This window comes from Leopardus geoffroyi, chromosome B1, assembly GCF_018350155.1.
Source record: "Leopardus geoffroyi isolate Oge1 chromosome B1, O.geoffroyi_Oge1_pat1.0, whole genome shotgun sequence".
NCBI classification, from domain to species: domain Eukaryota; kingdom Metazoa; phylum Chordata; class Mammalia; order Carnivora; family Felidae; genus Leopardus; species Leopardus geoffroyi.
Window position 1 is genome coordinate 144,128,773 of NC_059327.1, and position 24,554 is coordinate 144,153,326.

At 36.9% G+C, this 24,554-nt stretch overlaps 1 protein-coding gene across 4 annotated transcripts in view; it reads right to left on the reverse strand.

Moving 5' to 3' along the window:
* Nucleotides 1–2,810: 2,810 nt before the first annotated feature.
* Nucleotides 2,811–24,554, reverse strand: part of USO1 (USO1 vesicle transport factor) — a 97,072-nt gene continuing 75,328 nt past the window's right edge. For all 4 annotated transcript variants that reach the window (XM_045473724.1, XM_045473723.1, XM_045473725.1 and 1 more), the window contains 11 exons: nucleotides 17,572–17,682; nucleotides 17,133–17,251; nucleotides 16,597–16,778; nucleotides 16,196–16,317; nucleotides 13,204–13,342; nucleotides 12,065–12,228; nucleotides 11,257–11,346; nucleotides 7,911–8,009; nucleotides 5,770–5,877; nucleotides 4,593–4,808; nucleotides 2,811–3,863 (listed from right to left, as the gene is read on the reverse strand). In XM_045473724.1, coding sequence (XP_045329680.1) covers nucleotides 3,774–3,863; nucleotides 4,593–4,808; nucleotides 5,770–5,877; nucleotides 7,911–8,009; nucleotides 11,257–11,346; nucleotides 12,065–12,228; nucleotides 13,204–13,342; nucleotides 16,196–16,317; nucleotides 16,597–16,778; nucleotides 17,133–17,251; nucleotides 17,572–17,682 — 1,440 coding nt within the window. In that variant the 3' untranslated portion in view covers nucleotides 2,811–3,773. The remainder of the gene's footprint in view (nucleotides 3,864–4,592; nucleotides 4,809–5,769; nucleotides 5,878–7,910; nucleotides 8,010–11,256; nucleotides 11,347–12,064; nucleotides 12,229–13,203; nucleotides 13,343–16,195; nucleotides 16,318–16,596; nucleotides 16,779–17,132; nucleotides 17,252–17,571; nucleotides 17,683–24,554) is intronic.

The window sequence follows — 24,554 nt, forward strand, 5'->3', positions numbered from 1 at the left end:
TAGTAAACCCGATATTAGAAATTCATGTGTTTACACCCTCATAGGTGGAAAAATGTAATTACAGAGTGGTCTTGTGTTGCAGTGAGTGAAATCAAAAGTAGTATGTAATTGTACCAAGGTCAGAGTGTAAAAGTTTTTTCAAGCTAAAACAACTGGTCATAATTGCTTGTGGTGTGTATGGAGAAAACCTCTGTCTAGACAAAATTAGTTAATTTGCAGGAAGGGAAACCACATCTTAAGATAGATATATGTGTCACACCTTAATGTTTTCCCTCTGGCTTAATTTGCATTTTGAAAGATTACAGAAAATCCTAAAGTTTCTGAGTTGTAGACAGAAAAATTGGAACTATCACTTCTCTTCAGGGTTTCTGGTAGGGAGGCAAGTCAATAATCCACTAAGGGGGCAATCTGATAAAATAACGTGCATTAAAAAAACAAACACACGCCTTTCAAATGATATGCAATTAAAGAAATATTTTCGGATACTTATCTTCTATTTGGTTAGCAGGGCAGATTTCTGCATCAACAGAATGTCTCAAAGCAGTTCTGAAATGAATTAAGTTTTTATTTTCCAAAAGACAGTAGGAAATCAATTTAAAGCTCACAGCTTTCTCAGTTTTCCCTTTAGTTCCAAGGCTCAAATTTGCTCTGGGTTAAGATTACCACACAGTGCACTGAACATTAAAGACTCCTTCCTTACCACTAAAGACTGAGTTGCCCATAGCCTCAGCTCCTGGCTGCCTTCTCTCTACACTCATCCCCTCCAAGAACTTATCCTGCTGGATGGACTTAAATATCATCCATATGCTATTTTCGCAGTCCTAATGAACTCCAAATTTCTATATCCATCTGATACAACCCATCTACTTGTATAAATCTATCTACTTGTGTGTCTCAGATTTAGCAAGCCTCAGAACACAATTCTGGATCAGCACTCGGAACTGGCTCCTCCAGTGTTCTTGAGCTCAGCAAGAGCCACCACCTTTCTCTGGGGGTTACTCTTGACTTCTCTTACGCCCCTGCTCCCCACACATGCAATTCAACAAGTCCTCTCAGCCCTACCTGTAAAACATATGCCCAATCCTACCGCTTTAGATACCTCCACTCCTACCATGTAGCCTGAACTACATCTGCTCTTGCTTAGACAGGGGCAACGGTCTCCTCCCACAGGCAGTTTGCGACAGAGCGTAATCTACGAACCAGAAGTCAGACCTGATCACTCCTCTGGCTTCCCATCAAACTCAGAAGAAAATGCAAACTCCTTTCCGGAAGCTACACAGCACTTGACACTGTCTTAGGTACTTGTTTACTGCCGTTGACTCCTCCATAATGTAAGTTATATGGGAAAGGGACTTCGCCTTATTCACTGCTATATCCCCGGTGCCTGCAGAGGTACCCAGCACGTTACACAAATTCATTGAATGAGTCAATGAATTTTGCTCTAATGGTACAGATTTTTGGTTTTAATGAGCATTATGCGGCCCTTACCTGGCCTCAACAAAACTTTGAAACTTAAGGCTTTGATATTCTATCAGCAGAATTTCAGACTAGTAACTTAAACCTGTCAAATGTGAGTAGTTACTTTATCTCTTATAGTAACTTTGGGTGATTATTCTTTTCTTTCAGAGGCGCTAGAGGTATACGCCACACTTGAATAAAATTTCAAGCCATCAGGACAAATGTGTGTTGCACTTTATGACAAATGCTCCACAACTGTAGCTCGCTGTACATGGAAACTGCCTTTACTGAGTGGGCTCGCACATGGGCGGGGGAGAGAACATGTGCAAAAGCACAGTTAGAAATGAAAAAGCAGCAAATATCTTTGTGTGATTGTAAAATATACTCAAAGGGAAATTTAGCGAGCAGCAGAGTACAGAGGGGCTTATCCACCTGGCTAAGGGCTGTAACAGTAGACAACTGTGGTCTTTTCTCCATTTTGGAAAGTGTAAAAGAGAGGATGGCGGGAGTGAGGGGTAGAGAGGCAACAACCAGCCTGGAGGCAGACACTTTAGGAGGCTCTAGAAGCAATCCAGGCAAAAAAAACCTGTGGCTACAGTTAGGAAGATACCCCTTCGGGCTTCAGTCTAAACTGCTACGAAGCCTCCACGCATCTTCTCTACTCCGGGCCTGCCTGAATGACTGAATTTTGGTAAACGATCACTGATTTTGCAGAGCTTTCTTTCTGAAGATCTTTGGTATTGTTATCTATAGAAGTCTTATTCATACTCCTGACCTATTTTTCTTTATCCTGTAACAAAAGTGTGAAATACAGTCATTAACCATTTGTTCCTTTCGTGGTGTCAACTTTAGGAAGATTTTATGGTCCAGTAATAGTCATGTGGTTCTCGGATGGCAAGGGGTAAGAAGCACAGTGGGGCCCTCTCAGGTGCTCTGTATCACACAGCCATCTCCCTTTTCAGGACACAGGAAGACACTTCTCCTCTTTCAAAAGTCTGTGCCCCTTAGTGTACTGCTCAAACTATTCCTGAGGTCAGGAGGCAGATGAATCACGTTATCCCCCAACTCTTGCCGTCTTGCCTTTAAGTAAACCTCCTTCTTTAAATGGAAATCATTGCAAAGAACTCCAGTGTCAATTTAGAAATATCCAAACCCTTCCCCAACCTCTTCTGCTTCTGCTTCAATTAGTACCTCCAGTCTTACAGAATCCTCATTAGTTCTGAACAATAAGACTCCTCAGTTATAATGTACTTTTAGTAAGAGAATTCCTCTTACCACTTCTACCTGCTTCAACTTTTATTAAGAATAAAATACTTTCCTCAAAATCTAAAAAAGGGAACCATGACCAGGGATTAAGTGAACATAGTATCTATTTTTATTATGAAACATTAAATTTTGACACATTGCTTCATTTGCTTTTTAAAAATCTATTATCTGACTTAAACCTATTCAGCAAAAATGCCAATAAATTATATAAATCATAGTTTGGGTCTTTTTAAAACTAGGACCATACTATGTTTTATGATAATCAGACAACAATACTAAATCTGAGTTGTATGAGCTGTTATTTTGTAATGTTTTAAAGTTTAGCTTAAAATAAAACCCAACCCAACCCAACAGCATGCTAATACACTGTTGCAAAACGTTCTGAGAAACACCCTCCTCATCTGTGAGTGTCAGTATCCTTCGGTGTCTTCCCTGAAAAACAATACAGAGTGCAGCCATATCAGGTGTCAAGGCACTCATTCTAAACTGTCCTATCTTGCCCATCTTAGGAGTCACATTGGATGGAGGGCTGACGATCTATATTATGCCCCAGCCCGTGCTATCTTGCCTTTCAGGAAATCCATTTCTTTAAAGGGAAATCATTAGCTAAGAAGCCCAATGCTGAATTTAGAAACAATGATTCCAATACACATTAAATCGAATGTGTTAGTACTTAAAGTCACGTATTCTGAAAAGTGAAAATAATAGACTAATACAGAACATAGGTAAACAACCAATAAACTAAGGCAAATAGCACTGCCACCACATGCTTTAAAATGGTGTATTTTTAGTGTCTGAAGCTCTTCGCAAATTATCATTCGGAACAATTCAGATGAATTTCAATAAAAGATGTGTGTTCTGCAGGAAGTTAGTTTTAGGGTGTTCAACATGGGTGGCATCATTAAAAAATACATCAATAGTCTTATTAGTGAGTATTTTCCATTTGGGTTTCTAAATCTTTATTTTCTGTGGAGGCAAACCAAAGCACTGTCTTAAGACTCCATCTTCAAAGTTACAATACAGTCTCTACCATTCCTAGAGATTTAAAGCTAGATAGGACCCTGGTCCTTGCCATTATCTTCATCTTCGTCTTCCTCATCATCCTGGTCTCCGGATTCAAGTTCATCCTCTTCTTCAACCTAAAGGGAATATGTACATTTGAACACTGTTAAGATTTGTTCACTTCATTTTCAACATGTAATGACACGTACCACTTGATAAATTCTTTATTCCAGTAACTGTAGCAGATTACAAGCCATCTGATTTCCTTGATGATGATAATATGAGAGGAGATATACAGCTTAACAGGTCATACCTGTCTACACACAAATCTGGACCAAACATGACAAAAGAGAATGGCACATCTGGATAATGAGAGTCTTATGACCACAGGACCAAATCAATTCATTACTAGGCTCAAAGCCCAAAAGTGAGCCAGTTAACAAATACTGGAAACTGTGCCTGTATGGTTTACATCAATTCACTGAACACCAGGAAAGCAATGCAGATGATACCTCATTCATGTACCTACACATTTACGCCTGTAATAATGGATATCTAGGCACAACACTTCCATGCTACAGTACAATTTTTAAAAATATATTATAGGGGCACCTAGGTGGCACAGTCAGTTAAGCATCCAACTATTGATTTCGGCTCAGGTCATGATCTCACAGTTTGTGAGTTCAAGTCTTGCATCAGGCTCTGTGCTGATAGTGCGGAGCCTGCTTGGGGATTCTGTCTCTCCTCTCTGCCCTTCCCCTGCTTGTACATGGTCTCTCTCTCTCTCTCAGAATAAACTTAAAAAAATAAATACATATATACATATGTATGTACAGATATAATTTTTGGAAACATTTCAATCTTACCGGGTGACCAAGTTCCTTGAGTTTATTCTTTAATGAGAATATTTTCTGATCCTGATCAGCCAACAGCACCAACAGATCATCTTGCTCTTTTTTAGAATCTGTAACATCCACCTCAAGTTTGTTTTTCTCATTTTGTAAAATGGCAATGGTGCTGTTAGATGCATCCAGCTGCTCTTTAATAGCAGCTCTTTCCTCAGACAAAGCTTTAATTTCATTCTGGGAAAAGAAAGGTGAAAATCAACTGATCTAAGATTAGCATTCATTCTCACAGGATTTTTAACAAATAGGCTCATTCTTTTTCTTTTTTTAGGTTCATTCTTTCTGTGATGATCTGAGGAGTTTGGCGATGGAGATTTTAGGAATAGAACACACACACACACACTCATCCAGTAACAAGAGAATTTATGTTAGGCTATATACATCAAAGATGGTTATTATGAAAAGATACAGTTTAATATCCAAAAACTAGTTTTAATGAGCTATTTTTCAAAAATCCTAAGAGATAATACCATTTCAGATAATTGTAAGAATAAAGACACAAAACATTTTACAGCAGAGGCCTGATCAGCACCAGAAATTAGAACTCAGGTTAAAATTTTTTTTAGCCCAACTTCATGCATACAATCTACAGCTTAAAGATAAATTTGATCACTATCCAAAAGGCACAATCACACATTACCTTCCCTTTTGCATTTTTTTATATGAATAAAAAATTCCCTTTTAGTTTTATTATTTCTACCTCATTCCTCTCTTTGTTATTTATTCTGATTTCTCTGTCACACTAAATAGGCTGGCAGGATTTAATGTGCCCGTGTCCTTAGCTTGAAGGGAAGCCCACATGTGGCTTGGGTTTTAGCCCAAGCTGTGCTCTTTATTTCTTATTGTGATTAGACATTGACAAGAAAACTAAACTTTAAATGATTTCCACTTTCAAAGTACATCATATACAGTCTTACTTTATATATATGATGTCATCATTTGAAATGGCATTTAAAAAGGCTTCACTTGTGCCATCTTTACTCATCCAAATAGCAATGGCCATGCTGTGAGATAAAATTATACCCCATTAGCTTTCCTCATAAATCGAAGAATTGGGGACGTTAAATGAAATACAATCAAATTTCCTGGAGTCATTTCCTAGAATACGCAACAAATAAGAGTTTCACCAAAAAGCAACCTTTAATTCTTTTGTTTCCTGTAATAATGCTGATAGTCTTCCTTCCACGTCCGTCGTCTTTGCAGCTGCTACAGCTTCACTCTCTCCTGGTACAGGGGCTGGTTTTGCCTGAAAGTAGAAATTGGCGGGGGGTGGGGGAGGGGGAAGTTCCTTTAAAGTTACAGGCAACAGGCAATTCCAAAGGTTATTTAATTGTCTCGCTATTTTGAAACTATGCCCAATAGCAGAAATACAATTCCTGTACTGCAGAACTGTAGAATTCCTTATGTATACTGACACGCACTGAAGCGCTCTCCCCGGAAAGACCAGCAGTCCCTACAGCAGAGCAGGAGGCTGGGTCAGGATCAGGTGCAGCATTGGACCTCCATGGAGCATGAGGAGAGCTGGGTTAAGCAGCCTCAAGGTCAGACTATAGCTATAACATAGCATTTAATAGGCAGAGAAAAATTTTCAAAGCCCTTTCCTCAGGAAATTTCTAGAAGTTAAGTCCACATTATCTTCTCAGAGAGACAGGTGAGGAAAGAGAGCTAAATGACATAAATTGCTGAAATGCTAAGATTTTCTTAAGTGCTAATAGGAAATATTCTTAAATCATAGTGTTTTTTTTTTTAGTGTTTATTTATTTATTTTTGAGAGGTGGAGCAGGGGTCGGGGCAGACAGAGAATCCCAAGCAGGCTCTGTGCTGTCGGTGCAGAGCCTGACACGGGGCTCTCACCCACGAACCATGAGATCATGACTCACGACCTGAGCCTAAATCAAGAGTCGGATGCTTAACCAACTGAGCCACCCAGGCGCCCCATTAAATGATAGTTTCCTAATCTTTTGCCACCTTTTTTTTTTTTTTTTTCTTTTAAAGTACTGGGAAGGAGGGTGCTGATGTAACAAATACCTGAAAAATGTGGAAGGGTCTTCAGAACTGGTAGCAGCTAGAAGAGTTTTGAGATACATGTCAGACAAAGCCTAAACTGCCCCAAAGAGACTGTCACTAGAAATATGGACATTAAGGGCAATTCTGGTGAGGGCTCAGAAAGAAAGGGGAGCTAGAGAGAAAGCTTCTATGGCCTTGGAGAAAACATCACCGTGAATAGAATATTGGTAGAAATACGGATGGAAAGGTTGTTTGCCTGAGATGGAAATGAAGAACATGTTACTGGAAAGTAGAAGAGATCCTTGTTATAAAGTGGCAAAGAAACTGGCTGAATTATGTTTTAGTGCTTTGTAGAAAGTAGAATTTGTAAGTGATGAACTTGGATATTTCATGGAGATTTCTAAGCAAAGTGTTAAAGAAAGGCATGGCCTGGTTTCTCCTTGCTGCTTACAGTAAAATGTGACAGGAGATACATTTTTTTTTAATCTTAGAGAATATGCAAGCAGGGGAGAGGGGCAGTGGGGCGGGGCGGGGCGGGGGGGAGGGTGTGGAGAGGGGGAGAGAGAGAGAGAGAGACAGAGAGAGAGAGAGAGAGAGAGAGAACGAGCCTGACATGGGGCTCGATCCCACAACTCTGGGATCATGGTCTGAGCCAAAATCAAGAGTCAATTGACTAAGCCACCCAGGCTCCCCGAGAGAGATACATTTCAGAAGGAACTGTTAAGCAAAAGGGATCAGAACATGAAGATTTAGAAAATAGCCTATCCCTACTGCAATAAATGACAAAGTGTGCTGTGCTGAAATATCAAGGATGTGGCTGGACTCCCATTTGTAAAGAAGTTACTTTTGTGACTCATGGACCCAATCAACCATCTGAGCAGAAGCTGAAATAGAGATGCGATTATCTAGGAAGGATCCGGAGGGCCTTCTTATCCAATGGCTTGGATCCCTGTGTATTGCATGGGGTTTTTACGAATTTTATACCAGCAGAAAACCTGTCAGCTTGGACGGAAGGGGAAAGATGGGATAAAATATAAAATACCAGCAAAATGAACCATCAAATAATGGATTATACTGATCTGGTGAGTCTGACTCTCATATGGCTGTCACCGTGGCCAAGAAGCCTATGTGACCAGAACTCTGGCTAGTAAGCAACCTAAAAGGGAAGGTGCAGTCTGACACGTTTGCTTCTTTTACATAGTGGCTGAGAAATAACATCCTAACCTTGTGTTAACGATTTTTCAGGGAAAAAAAAAGTAATAATTAACTCACAAATGTTTCTGTTTTCTGTAACAGCTCCTGCTTTTCTGTCTGCAGTTTGGTGATCTCCACAGATTGTGAGTTTAACTGAGACTTTAATGTTGCCAGTTCCTAAGAGACAAAAATAGTTGAGTTGTAACATTAAATAGCATTAATTGCATCAAGGAAATATCTAGTTACAGGAAGAAATTTAAAATTATTTCCTTTCTTGACCTTTCTAAAATCACAACTTCCAAGTTTGAAAATCTAATTCTAAAAAACCATTCTTGAACTTTGGTGTCAAGCTAGAGAATTAAGCAAGTTTGTGATACATATTCACCTCTGACTTCTCCTGAGAGTCCATGTAAAAAATCACAAAGTAGGGGATGAAGGGAAAGAGGAAGGAAGGGAGGGAGGAAGGAAGGATGGATAAAAGGAGGAGAGAGAGGGAGGGAGAAACGCACGAGGTGAAAGAGAATGAAAGAAAAAAGAGCAATAAAATTGAGGAATTTCAGTAAACAAATGACAGTGGTAACTGACGCAGCACACCTGAGAAAGACAACTTAACTGACACTTGAGAAAGCCCAGCTGCTACCTGACTTACAAGGCACAACTGTTAAAGGCTTGGGAACTGGTACCATCAGATATCTCTGGAAGTGTGGGTAAAAATGGGGTCAAAACCAGCAGGGCTGGTTGAGGCGTGCCTGGGTGGCTCACTTTGGTTGAGTGTCCAACTTTGGCTCAGGTCGTGACATAGAGGTTCTCAAGTTCGAGCCCCGCGTCGGGTTCTGCGCTGACAGCTTGGAGCCTGAAGCCTGCTTCAGATTCAGTGTCTCCCTCTCTCTCTGCCCCTCCCCTGTGCTCTCTCTCTCTCTCAAAAAATGAATGGACATTAAAAACAAACAAAACAAAAAACAAAAAACCAAACAGCGAGACTGGTTCAAAGTCTGCTTAGGAAGACCACCAGATCCCTGTCCCAATCTCATGTATCAAGCAACTGTTCTTCTCTTGGCCAAAGACTAGGGGTTTATTATTTGCAAAGGGAAAATAGGATACTTTTAGACTCCGGACCACAAAAGATAGATGAAAGAAGTCAGTACTGTAGTGAAAAGGAGGGAATTAATTCAAAGTTTACATGTCATTAATAATGAAATTCCCAACTTTCTTGCCCTCTCCCCACCAGAAATGCACAGGGAAAGAAAGGCGATTATAACCATGGTTCTCAAAGAAGGGAATCCCCTTCACAATATTTGGCAACATCTGTAGACGTTGGGTAAGTGGTGGGATGCTGTCATGTAAAAAGCTAATTTATTCTCTTAAACCTTTCTATCATGTACATATGTGGCTTTCCTTGGATTTTTTTTTTTCAGTTAAATAAATGAGTTACATAGACACTAAGATTATGGACAATTTTGGTTTTCTTTTTATACAGTATTTTACTATGTAAGAAACAAAACTGTCAAAAAAATAAACAAAACTGTAATTTAAAATATATCTTTTAAAAATATGTATCCTTTTTAACAATGTAAAATTGAAAAAGAAAATAAATTGCAGAAAGGGGGTGCCTGGGTGGCTCAGTCGGTTAAGTGTCCAACTCTTGATTTTGGCTCAGGTCATGGTCTCATGGTTCGTGAAATTGAACCCCACGTCAGACTCTGTGCCAACAACACACAGAAATATCTAGCTAAAATTTCACTGAGAAACACAAAGAGTAAAAATTTTTACTTGGGATTTATAAACTAAGATCATTTATTAATAACTAATTCCCTTTAATTTTAATATAGCTCTAGTGTAGGTAGACTTAATAAAACCCAAACAGTATATTAATTTTCCTCACAAGAATAAAACACTGTGGACAAATATTGTAAATATTATAAATCCTTAATGACAAATTATTATTATTATTTTTAAAGCCTGACTATAGAATCTACTCTGGGGTACATGGATATTATCAAAATATGACACAGTTTCTCTGTGTACGGTCACTCCTCTCTTGGATCAGCCATGTCAGTGGACTAGGACCAGATGACTAGTAGAGGAGAAGGAAGTGAATTTAGGTTGTCTGGGCCGTTGACTTCTTCCTTTAGAATTACTTTTTGTTTTTTAAAAGAAACAAAAGAAACATACATTCTTTTTATAAGAAAGGAAGGAAGAAGGGTAGGATAGAATAAAAAAGAGGAAAGAAAGAAAAATTTAAAAGGAAAAAACTCAACTGGTTTAGGGATAGTATACTAAGGAGCAATCTGATACTTTTCTAGACTTTTCTTCCAATATTTAATTCTATACATAAGTAATTCCTTTCTCCCTTTTCTAGTTCTTATTAAACAAATATATTTAATATTCCATATTCTATTAATAAAGTTAGATCTGCATACCTACTTTCATTTTTTTTTTTAAGTTTATTTATTTTGAGAGAGAGTGTGTGTGCACAAGTAGGGGAGGGGCAGAGAAAGAGGGAGAGAGAGAATCCCTAGCAGGCTCCTGGCTGGAGCCCAAAAAGAGGCTCGATCTCACGAACCATGAGATCAGGACCTAAGCCAAAATCAAGAATCAGATGCTTAACCAACTGAGCCACCCAGGCGCCCCTATACTAGAATTATAAATATTACAATAACCAAGTAGGAAAAAGTTTAATTTGCTTTTCTAGATATTATAAGTTACTCTAGCAGAAAATTTTTGTTTTTCTTTTTTTAGCTAGTCATCTGAGATATACACAAGTTTATTCCCTTTCCAATTCTAAAAACCAACATTTTTCTGGAGAAAATGGTCTAAACACTGAATACATTCAAGTATGCAATTGTCATGGTCAATAGTAAATGAAAATTGGGCATAAGATTTTATATCTTCATATTTGCAGCTTATAAATACACTTAAATTTTCCTTAATTGTTAGGTCACTGATAATCTACAAATAACCGGGGTGAGATATTCAGATCTGTTAAAAAGAACACAATTAAAAAATAAAAACACTTAACAAAAAGCAAAATACCATTACCATACAATGTTTTTTACGTTTATTTATTTATTTTGAGACAGAAAGAGCTGGGGAGGGGCAGAGAGAGAGGGAGACAGAGAATCCTAAGCAGGCCCATGCTATCAGCGCAGAGCCTGACACGGAGCTTGATCTCATGATCTCACGAACTGTGAGAAATCAAGCTGAAATCAAGACTTAGATGCTTGACTGAGCCACCCAATTATAAGGTAATTGCCCCCAATTACCATATAATTTAAAAAGCTCTTGGACTTTCAAATAACAATCTTCACTATCAAATTTTGCTTATATTAGCAAAAGTAGTTCTAGATTAGTGAAACTACAGAGCTGTTACTCTATTATAATTAAAACAACACAAAATAGAACTTGGATCAAGCCAGAAAATTACCTGTTTTAATTCTGCAATTTGTTCAGAATCTTGAGCAGAAGCTGTTGCTGAAGACTGTTCATTTGTGCCAGGTGATGCTTGGGAAGATTTCTACAAATACCATAGAAATAAACTATGAAATAAATTTAGTCTAAAGAGATAGGAAACAAAACAGAACTATACACGTATACACTATACACGTATAGTTACACTATACACGTATAGTTACTATACACTATGCCTTACAGAGGCTTACCAAAAATTTCACATCAACATTTTAGTTTTTATATCCAAGATAAAATTTCAACATAGCACACGCTGTCTACAATAGTTAATAAATTTATACTTATACCAAGTAATTAAATCTAAGCACTTATCTGAAGTTATATGGAGAAAGAGCATAAACACAAGTATTTATTGATTTCCATGTATTAAAAGAGCTTTATACACAGTAGCTCATTTAATTCTCTCAACACCAAAACAGATACAACCACTACCAATTTACAGATCAGTAAAAAAGTTTAAAGAGGTTAACTAAGTTGCTTAAATTCAATGAGCTGGGGAGTGCTGAAGCTTTAGACAGTTTGACACCAAAGCTCATAATCTAATTTTTTAAACGTAAACTCTATGCTGAATGTGGGGCTCAAACTCATTGCTCTGAGAGCATGTTCTACCAACTGAGCCAGCCAGGAACCGCCCCCCCCGCCGCCCAAAGCTCATATTCTAAAGCCTTATGATGATATTTTGGCTTAAAGGATCCAGAAAAATAAACAAACAGGATAATGAGAATTGCTCTTGACCTCTTAAAATTTTTTTAACATTTACTCACCAAATTTTCAATCAGAGAGTCCTTTTCAGCCAGCTGGCTTTGTAAAAGCTCCTGATTACTTTTTAATTCTTCTATCTCTTCTCGTAACCTCCCAACTTCTTCTGGCTGAATGCCATTCATCTGAGTCGTGTCACTGTAAGAACCTTGATGCGGATTATCTTTTCCTATTAAAACAGGAATAAAGTTTGAAAAGCCAGCATGAAACTTAGGTTTTTCATTTCTTGAATGAGAAGATTTAAATATAAAAATATAAAATTTCCTTAATTCAATTACTTTGGTGGCACTTTTGTAATAAGCACATTTCATTTTTGCAGAACAGTGTACTGATAAAAATAGTGAAGTGATGATATTTTCAGGTTTCTGGGGAGAAACATAGCATAGTCTTATTAAGACTAAACTGCATGGTTTGGTGATCTACAATTAAGAATTACAGTAGTTTCAATTCCAATTTGGTCAATTAATATAAGAAAACAAAATCCCTTTTAAAATCTTCGCAAAGGAATAGTATTCTATGTGGACTACAATAACTGACAGATTATTGTTATAAATAAAGGAAGTAAGAGGTAATTTTTTCTGAAAATTTTAGTCACCTTCATAGAAATAAAACAAACTGTATTTCTAAATAGCTAGCATTCCAATCATAGGCACTACAGGATGATGCTATTTATAAGCATTTGACTTACCTGTGCCAGGCACTGAACTAGAATTCTATATATTAATTCATTTGATTCTCAGATGACACAGATGCTATTATCAGTTCCATTGTGCAGATGAGGAAACAGAAAGATTAGAGCAGTCATGCTCAGCTGACTATACATCAGAATCACCCAGAAGCCTGTAATAATTATTAATGCTTGGCTCCAACCCAACTAATTAAAATCAAACATTTGAGTGGGGTCTCAGTATTGGTGGTATTAAAAAAAGAAAAAAAATATCTCAGGATATTCTAATGTGCAGCCAAGGCTGAGAATCAACGGAAAAGATACTGAAATAGGTACCAAGAAACCTGTGCTATAAACTCTGATTTACACATTTGTTATAGTGATTAAGGTTAGAGAAAGACTAGTCCACAAGAATAACCTGTTAGATTCAGTCCAGCTTTTGAGGACACTACAACAGTTACAGCCAGTTATACCTACCTAGCTGTACTTTAAGAAGATTATACTGATCTTTGTGTTGCTGAATCTGAGATACTTGCTGTGTGACTGCTGTCTGGAGCTGTTCATTTTGACATTTTAATGTAGAAATTTGCTGCTTTAATTCCTCAAGCTGCAGATCCTGTAAAACAAAACAGAATTTAAGTGTTTAAATTTATACTAATTAGCATTAAGAAGATGAGCAAACTAAAAATCAGAGATCATTCTGGGTCATGATGTTAAGGTACTCAACAATTCCAGAATCACTCAACCATTAATAATACATTAATGTATGCACAAAGGTCAACTAACATGTAGCAGAACCATAAAATTTCCAGTAAGGCCCCGTTAATAATAAGCACAATAGCACAGCCTGCAATCTCACTGCAATTACTGGGGTGGGGAATGGTCAATTTTAAAAACTCCATTCTATGGTCCATCAAACCATTTAAGAAATTCATAACAAACTATTTAAGAAACTCAGTATATGTATACATGCATCTATATTACTTTTAACGTAAAAGATAATTTCTAGAATAGAACATTTAGAAAACCAAAAAAAAAAAAAAAAAGAACTTCCAACTCTCACCACCCTAATATAACTAGTTGGATATGATCTGTTTCTTTATTTTCTTCTAATTTTTTTCCAATCCAAGTGTTTTAAACTTGTCACACTCAGTCCATATGTCATTCTGTAGCTTTTACTTACTATTCAATTATAAGTTCCCCATATTACTAGTTTTTTGCAATCATAACTTTTAATGTTTACTCAATATCAGTAGATGCAATATAATTTATATTCAAAAGCAACACCGAGGATGCTTTCCATTTTTCTAGATAATAACTATCATTACAATAAATATCATAATCATATTTTCATTTCCCTGTATTCTGAAGAATTTCCTTAGGATGGATTCTCAAATGTCATTCAGTTTATATAAATATTTTATAGCTCTTAATGCTTACTGCCTAATTTTCAAATGGCATTTTAAATGATGAGAATATTTAAAATTAACATTTCTAAAGCACAGTCATTATAGTAATTGTGTCAAATCACTCTTTTCTTCTTCCAAATTAACCATATTTATCAGCCCCAAGTGTAGGCTGTAACATCACATTCCAAGTATTTATTTTCCATTGCTCTAAAGATATTACATCTTACCATCTGGAAGTGACTCCATATTTGCACTAAAATATAGCTGAGAAACCCTAATAACCATGGGTGGGTTAATGATTTAAGTTTGAATCATCCAAAGAAGATTCTAATTTACTGATTGCTTATAAACTGAAAAGCTCAGACTGAGTGCTAAATATACCACTATATTTTTATTCTTTCTCAGAATTCCAATCTCAACAATATAGACTGTGGGGAAGAACACACAGCGGTTCTCGTTTAGAGGGCTCTACCCAAGCTTGCACTTGCCACACGGGCCTCAAACTGTGTACAATCAGCAGGGGGTGGAGGGCAGTGCAGGGCAGAGGGTGCAACCTGCTTCACTGGACTGTCACCAGTATATTGTTTCTAAATGACACTGGCATTTTAATAACATCAGTACTGTCATCTTCCAGGTAATACTGCAGCACTGTTTAGGATTCCAATCAAGGTATATACCATGATGAGGAATTAAATGAGAGAAAGAAACAAGAAATACACTCTGACGAAATGTAATAGAAAGTTTAAGGTGCTCAAGATAATGCAAGAGTGGAATTCTCTGGTGTTCTGAAGAGAAAATGTCAGCTGATGATTCTGAGAACGCAGTTTTGACTTTCATCATCACTCTCCACTCTCAATCAACTCCTTCTGCTATTCTCAGCATCATCTATTCAGATGTGAAAGACAGAGCTCTAAGGATTGTATCCGACCCTTTATGCTCCCTACACATACATCCAGTCAGTACCAGGTCCTGCCAGTTTCATCTGCTTTGGTCACCACATTTCTCAGATCTGCCCCCTCTACACTACATAGCATGAGTTTTAGGGTCCCAGTAACATACATGTTTTTGAATTCTGTTCCACCAATCGCTGAGTGACCCTGGAGAAGTCTAAATTCTGTAAGTGTTAGATTCCTCATTGATTTTTATATGAAGGTATTAATTATGTTGTAGGGACGACATGAAAATTAAGCAAAACAGGGGCGCCTGGGTGGCGCAGTCGGTTAAGCGTCCGACTTCAGCCAGGTCGCGATCTCACGGTCCGTGAGTTCGAGCCCCGCGTCAGGCTCTGGGCTGATGGCTGGGAGCCTGGAGCCTGTTCCTGATTCTGTGTCTCCCTCTCTCTCTGCCCCTCCCCCGTTCATGCTCTGTCTCTCTCTGTCCCCAAAAAAATAAATAAACGTTGAAAAAAAAAAAAAGAAAATTAAGCAAAACAGTGTTTAAAATGTGCTTTGTGAGCACCCAAAACACAATAAACAAAAAACAGCAGCCATTATCACCACTGGCACCATCAATGCCCCAATATCCTCCCCAATGCCTGCCATACCACCTCCCTCCCTCCAACTTTGCCTTTCTAGTTTCTACTTGGTGCAGCCACCAAGTGTCCCAAGTACATACAATAACACGCCCTGCCCCTCTCCCCTATTTCTCCTTTTGCCCAGCTTATTCCTAGTTATGCTTTTAGGACTCATGTTCTGTTTTCTCCAAGGCCCTGCTCTCACCTAGCTAAATGAGGTGCCTCTCAGTGCTGCCACATACCTTCAATTATCTGTATCACTAGACTTAATACGTTATGTGTGTCACAAAAACCTATTTATAGTTTTCTCTCCCCATAAGACTGTGATAGGGGAACGTGTCTGATTCATGCCTTCATCCGCAACATCCTGCACAATCTTAACATGAGCTCTCAGTTTGTTGAAAACTCAGGTAGTTCTAGATTATTTAGGAAAATAATGAGCTCTACTTTCTGTACCTTCTTGTATATGAAATGCCAGGAAAAACTCTTCCTCAAAGTAGAAAAGTATCAGTGCCCTAGAAAGTGTTTACAATCTGTCAATACATACTTGCTCTCGAATCATGTTTTTGTAGTGAGTCACAATACTGTCATGCTGTTCTAATGTTTTCTTCACTTCTTCTTCTTTTTTATCCTCTTCACTGGACTTATAAATAGCCTTAGTTATCACACCTATAAAAGAAAGCTTATTAAAAAAATATTTTAAAAATTTAAAATGTTATTTTATTAAGACTTAATCAGTAAAAACATATGGCCTAAATGCATGACAGAGAAGATATAGTCTTTCCAATCTTACTGAATGCCAAAAGTCCTTCAATGAACTATAGACCAAGAGCTCAGAAGAAGCCCCTACTTTTAGGCTTACCATGTAATCTACATGTGTCCAGAATATACGTATACAAAATAATCATAGGCACTTTCTAATGAAAATCAATATAAACTTTGTCTTACCTTCAAGTTCTTTTACCAGCTTCGTAAACTCATGATCAAATATCATGTATTCTGGACTGGGGAAGTTTGGCTGCGGTTTCTGAGATGCTCTGGAATACAACTCATGTTTGCTAATAAATCCTAGTTTCTCTATGAAGTTTTCTTTGCCAATCCTCTTCTCTATTAGTTGTTTTAGTTTCTCTCTACAGAGACAAGGACATTGAGATGCTTTTAAAAAAAGTCATAACAAGGGGCGTCTGAGTGGCTCAGTCGGTATAGCATCCGACTCTTGATTTCAGCTCAGGTCATGATCTCACGGTTTATGAGACTGAGCCCCATGTGGCTCGGGATTCTCTCTCTGCCTCTCCCTTGCACACCTGTGCACACACACACACACTCTCTCTCTCTCTCAAAATAAATAAATAAATAAACATTTTTTAAAAAGTCATAACAAAACACAAAAGCTTGGTCTACATTATGTTTTGGCGGAAAAAAATGTATCATTATCACTTGATGCATTAGCAGTCATTTTCCCCTAGCATCTTCCCCCCACTTACTTCATGTAGCTCTCAAGTGAGTTATCATTGAAGTAAATCGAAATGCCCAACAGAAGGGCACATAAGCCTTGTACCAACTGCTCTTCCTCGCCAAGATTTTCTGCAATTTGTCCCGTAAGCTGAAATTTTTGTTAAGGAAACTAATGGTTCATAATATCGAGCGTATTTTATTTTACAGTTTGAATTTGACATACATTTCATGTAAGAATTTCTACAAAAATTCTATGTATAGTCTAGGCAAGCATAAAACAAACAATGGCACACAGACACACACACACACACAGACACACAGCGTAAGCAAGCATCATTACGACCATAACAGTTTGAAAAGCTGCAACACAGATGAAGAGAATTCAAATATTTAGAACACAGAGCTACCTCTAATGCAGAGGAAGAAATAAGCATACTTACATGTATCTTACTAAAATATAAAGGATACAAATGGAACATTGGCTGAATTGTGAAGAAAATGCGTTACAGCAATGGGGCAGTTGCTTAACCAGGTACAAAGCAACATTAGTAACCCAACTCTTGTCTGTATTTTGCTTCCCTGCAATAGACAAGTTGGCAGAAATCTCATTTACTTCTTTTAAACTTAATGTTGCCCTAAGACCCCCTCCACTTGCATTAAAAGATCTTTAACATCTTATAAAAGATGTATTAGGAATCTAGACATAAAAAACTGAACAAGAGAATTCATTCTTTTGTCCTTTATGGGTCATATTTCCCAAAATGAACAGAAGGCAGAAATTAGAATTGATTCAGGTTCATAAACATATACCAGGTTATCCAAAATACTATCAGTGGAAAAACCTGGTCAGCTAAGGAAGATGCATGATGTGAATGTTTGAAAAAATTTATCAGTCTGAAACACTTTATAATAACATAAACTTGCCAGGCAAATTTATGATGTTCCAATTAGAATTTTAGAAACAAGTTTCTGACGAGAGGACAATTTCTACCTTCTTCAATAATATTAGGAAAAATAAAAAGAAATCATCTCCTGAATTATTTAGTCACATTCCATTAGAATAATAAACCATGTTGCAAACTCACTGACAACATGCCAAATGATGAGAATCACAAACATAACGAAGAAGAAAAAGATTTATTTAAATTAGCTAACTGCCCCAAACCACTAATTATTACTGCTGCCAACTATAGTTAGACAATATTGAAAACTAGCACATCCATCAAAATTACAGTTTCCTAAATTTTTATACAAGACATTTGTATCTCCTATGTGGGACAGTCTCTTAGCTTATAATGTTGCCACTGCCCATATTACATTATATAACCTATAATTTTGTTTACAAGAAAACAAAACTTGTTTGTAACAAGTGGAAATTAGCACAGTAATGCATTACTTTAACATAGTCTCAGAAAATATCCAAAATACAATTATTCAAAGCTAGGCAAAGAATAGATTTAAAGTAACCATCATTATGTTTTGAAAAACCATTCAGACTATTCCAATTTCATGAACTTTGATGTCAATACCCTGGCCTTTTTATAATCTATTTTCAAGTATATTTAATATTTAATTAAACAAATTCAAAATAGACTTCTTCAAAGTGATTTGCCACCAAAGAAGCATTAATTAGCATGAATCTGGCTTTTACATGATGCATTATTCTTACGTTTTCCTTGCTCTATGTCATTACCATGCCCATGATGTATCTTCATGTTACCCAAGTAAATTTAAAAGTTAAAAAATATATAGTTATTCTCAATCGACTATGTGCCACAGAGAACTTTAATTACTCAAGTAAATAAATGAAAATACTTCATTGACTGCCCCTAAGTATATATAAAAGATTTATTACTATTTGGAATACCATTTGCACGTACCAAATATACCTGCGTTGTATATATAAGGGCATCCTATCAAATCACTGGCTCATATATGAATAAGCAAAAATGGAACTAGATTCAAATGTGGCTCTTCTAAACATATATACCTTTTGGGGTCTAACTGAAGCATAAGAACAGCAAAGTTAAATAAACCTAGTTAGAATCAGATGGAACATCCCACTTAAACTATGGCAACAAAAGAAGATAAAGTATTCAGGAATGAGCCTAACCAAAACTACAAAACCTAAAGGAGGAAAATTTAAAAACACTTCTAAAGAGCACAAAAGTAGATCTAAATCAATAAAAGACACCATGTCTTTAGACAGAAACACCCAAGATCATAAAGACACTAATGCTATTTAAAATTTATTACATGTCCATCAATTGATGAATGGATAAAGAAATTGTGGTTTATATACACAATGGAATACTACGTGGCAATGAGAAAAAATGAAATATGGCCTTTTGTAGCAACGTGGATGGAACTGGAGAGTGTGATGCTAAGTGAAATAAGCCATACAGAGAAAGACAGATACCATATGGTTTCACTCTTATGTGGATCCTGAGAAACTTAACAGGAACCCATGGGGGAGGAGGAGGAAAAAAGAAAAAAAAAAAAAAAGAGGTTAGAGTGGGAGAGAGCCAAAGCATAAGAGACTGTTAAAAACTGAGAACAAACTGAGGGTTGATGGGGGGTGGGAGGAAGGAGAGGGTGGGTGATGGGTATTGAGGAGGGCACCTTTTGGGATGAGCACTAGGTGTTGTATGGAAACCAATTTGACAATAAATTTCATATAATAAAAAAAAAATAAAATTAAATTAAAAAAATAAAATTTATTACATTAATATAATCCAAACAAAAATACCAAAAGGTTTTTCTCTCCACAGAACTAAAAAAATCTGGTTCTCAAGTTCATATGGAGAAATAAACAAGCAAGAATGACTAGAGACCCTGTAAATTAAAAAAAAAAAAAAAAAATGAAAAAGAGCAACAAGGAGATACTAGGTCATAAACAGACAGGAATCAAGGGATAGACAGAATGAAAAGTCCAGAGATGATCCATCTACAAATGGGAATTAGTTTATGAAAAAGATAGCATATAAGCATTAGTGGGATACAGGAGGACTTACAAAATGTTGGGACAACTAGGCAGCTATCTAAAAAAAAGATCAAAGGATCGATAACTCATACTGTTCATCAAGAAAAATGGAACAAAGGTTTAAATGCAAAAAATGAAACCAGAAACCGTGAGATGAAAATATGGGTAAATCTGTTAAAATCTTGAAGTGGGGAAGGCCTTTCTAAAAAGTATGATATGAAATGTAGAAGTGATAAAGGTCTCATTAAAAAAATCCAAGGGGCGCCTGGGTAGCGCAGTCGGTTAAGTGTCCGACTTCAGCCAGGTCACGATCTCGCGGTCCGTGAGTTCGAGCCCCGCGTCAGGCTCTGGGCTGATGGCTCAGAGCCTGGAGCCTATTTCCAATTCTGTGTCTCCCTCTCTCTCTGCCCCTCCCCTGTTCATGCTCTGTCTCTCTCGGTCCCAAAAATAAATAAACGTTGGGAAAAAAAAAAAAAAATCCAAAACAGGGGCACCTGGGTGGCTCAGTCGGTTAAGCGGCCGACTTCAGCTCAGGTCATGATCTCGCGGTCCGTGAGTTCGGGCACTGCGTCGGGCTCTGTGCTGACAGCTCAGAGCCTGGAGCCTGTTTCAGATTCTGTGTCTCCCTCTCGCTGACCCTCCCCTGTTCATGCTCTGTCTCTCTCTGTCTCAAAAATAAATAAAAAAAAACGTTAAAAAAAAAAATTAAAAAAAAAAAAATCCAAAACAGGGGCACCTGGGTGGCTCAGTCAGTTAAGCGTCTGACTTCGGCTCAGGTCATGATCTCATGGTTTGTGGGTTCAAGCCCCACGTCAGGCTCTGTGCTGACAGCTCAGAGCCTGGAGCCTCCTTTGGATTCTGTGTCTCCCTCTCTCTCTGCCCCTCCCCCACTCATGCTCTGTCTCCCTCTGTCTCAAAAATAAATAAACATTAAAAAAAATTAAAAAAAAATCCAAAACAAAACACCAAGTCAAAAGACCAATAATATATCAGGAAAAATGTATTTGTAACTTATCACAGATAAGGGTTGAATTCCTTAATAAAAAATGAGTTCCTATAAAATTAGAAATTATTTAACCCAATACAAAAATGGGCAGATGACATGAAATATAAGAAATGAGAATTCATGGGAAAACTTTAAGTGGTGTATATACAGAAAGCTATTCAACCTTTAGAATCAGAAATGCAAATTAAAACTCACTAAAATAATACAAAAATACAAGTCTGTTAATACACTGTTGGTGAGGCTGTGGGGAATATAGCTCACTGCAATCTTATTTCGCACTTTGCTAGTGGTTCAAAATGGGATTAGGTAGGGAAAAAACAAGGAACAGAACAGTGAATATGCATAAAAAACACCTAAAGACACCAGAAGAAATAAGAGGCAGGGACCCAGGACAGGGGTGAGGTCATGACTTCTTATTGTATACTTTTTATAACATTTGATTTCTAAATCACGTATATACGTATATATGTATTTTAAAGTGTGTGTATGTATGTGTGTGTACATACACACACACACACTTTTAAAGGACTAAATTTAATTCTAATAGTGGCAGTGTGGTGTCAGTGAAAACATTTGGTTGAGAATTAGAAGAATCAAATCTTCTATTGTCCTACCTGGTGGAAGTTCAACATGCTATGTGGACCCCAATTTCCTCATTTAGTGAACCAAGGCCTTCGGACTAAATAATCTCAAACACAGAAGTTAAAAGGATAGGCTCTGAATACCAGGATTTGTATCTTGGTTCTAAAACTCAACATCCTGAAACTTTATCATTATCCTTCAATAGCAGTAATAATTAACACCCATTTCATAGAGTTGTGGGGTGGATTAAATGGGTTAATACACATTAAGAACTTAGAACAGCACATGGCACACAATAAGTGTTTCATGAGTGCTATAAACTATGAACCATCCCTTCTAGTTATACAATTCTATGCTACCTACTACTGTATTAAAAGTAGAATAATGCCCCAAATTTAAAATAGATGGCACAGGGGCGCCTGGGTGGCTCAGTCAGTTGAGTGTCCGACTGTGGCTCAGGTCATGATCTCACGGTTCGTGGGTTTTAGCCCCACGTTGGGCTCTGTGCTACCAGCTCGGAGCCTGGAGCCTGCTTAGGATTCCGTGTCTCCCTCTCTCTCTCTCTGCCCCTCCCCTGCTCATATTCTCTCTCTCTCAAAAATAAAGTTTAAAAAATTTTTTTAAAAATAAAGTAGATGGCACAACAAAGTTTGAACTAGGAAAAGGAAAAAACAGTAAAATTGCTAGGATAGACTTTTTTTAAACCTCAATGAAATACAAGTGGTCCTTGCTTTTTTGCTAGGTTAATAGAAACCTATGAATATTGGAAACATGCACAGTGAGGACTGTGTAATAATACTTTTTTGTGCAGACTGTATTATTATGATGTTCATCAAACCATGATTTATAATAAAGAAAATGGAAGATAATTAAGTATACAAAAATAAGGAGATGGTTAACTAACCAATGGTATATTTATTTGGTGAAATATTATGCAACCATATAAAGTTATATTTATTTAGTGTTTAAGAACATGGAAGATATCTGTAAGGAAAGAGGCAGCATACTCAATGGAATCTAATGTATGATCACCCCTATGTAAGTAAATAGTATGGAAGAAAAAAGACTGAAATTTAACCAACAGTTACTTTTGGGTAGAAGTCCCACTTTCTACTTTTTTATTTTTCTAAACTTTCCAAAATGAAAAGAAACTAAACTATTAATGAGTGCAAAAATGCTATAGTGTTTGTCCAGTGTACAATCACAAAACGTTAGTAAGATCAACCCAACAAAATCCTGATGAAGCTGCTCTATCATCCAAAAAATAAAATTAGAGATTAGACCTTAAAGGCTATCAAAACATTCTATGTCATTGCACTCTGATCTTCTGATGGATTCTTTAGAAGATAAACACCAAGAATAGCTTAAAAAAAAAAAAAAAAAAAAAAAAGAAAAGAAAAAAAAAGTCCACACTCCACTTCATAGGATAGTTTCATAAAACTCTTCATTTTGTTTATATGTTTATGTGTGTTTGTGATTGTTTATAGGTTCAAGTCAAGAAAAAGTATGTATCTCTTTAGCACTCCAGAGCGTATGAACCACTGAGATGTGGAGAAACAAATGGATGCTGAAACTGTAATTTCAGAGCATTCTGAGGGTTTAGTTACTAGAAATCACAGATTTTACAGGCTGGAATGGAACCACAAACAAAATAAATGAAGCTGAATTACTTTTAAGATAGACTATTATGTTTTCCTTATTATTCTCTATCTAAATAATTCCTCTTGTTCCTACTTTGTGGATTTCAAGTGTAGTATTTTACACTGTGTATAGAAATATGACAAGCTAACATTTTAAATTTCTACTCTTCAAGTACTGAAATGAGGTTCTAGAGTGTTATGATTAGACTCACTTTCAAGCAGTGGCCTCTGGCAATAGAGATTTAATAAGAAAGGGGCATGATGGAACTTTCTGAGATTACGAATATGTTTTATAGCTTGTATTTAGGTGGTGATTACAGAAGTATATTAACCCATCAAAAATCATCAAATTGAACATTTAAAGCCTGTGAATTTTACTGTGTATAAAATTAGTGCGGTAATGCATTACTCTCAGGTGCCTCCAAAAACTCCTTTTTAAATGACTGAATGTATACTTTAAAAATATCTAGTATCAAAGATTCTGGAAGCTAAAACTGCTAAATATATCCGTGCTATTAACATTTATCATATCATACTCACACACAAAGATATAACTCCTCACAGCACCTCGGTTATTACTAGCAATACTGCACAATTGAACATATGAACGTAAATATTAAGGTACACTCCCTTTTTGCCAAAGACTGCACACAAAAAAATCAAAACCAACACAAATCACACTCCCCACACACATCGAAAACTAACCCCCAATGGTAACTGCACCATATGGGTTATATCCAGAATAACCCACAATATTCAATTTAAACATCTTTCAAATTACAAAATTATACTTACTATTGTACATTTTCAATAATCTAAATAATAAAAAAGTCATCACATTCTTTCATATACTGACTAAAGACAAACTTCTTAACCCTAAATTTTACTAGCTTTGAAATAGTTTCAGGGGGGATAGAGAAGCAAGCTTAGGTGAGGAGACACACAAAACCAACCAAAAAAACCCAAACCAAGCTATTCCAGAAAGTGCAAGCATACCCGGAGGAAGCACAGGTACAGCTTCAGACTTTCATTCCCACAGCTCTTAGTAACACCACTACATGGAGAAAATACCCCACGGAGAAAAACTGGAGAGCCACTTATGATAGAGATAAACTTGCTGACACATGAAAGTGTGAGTAGAATGTAACTTCAAACAAGCGGTTAAAAAAAACCATCAGCAAAACCCAAGACAAAGGAAAGCCTTGCTGTAAGAGGGAAATGCCTAAGCTTAAACAAGCGA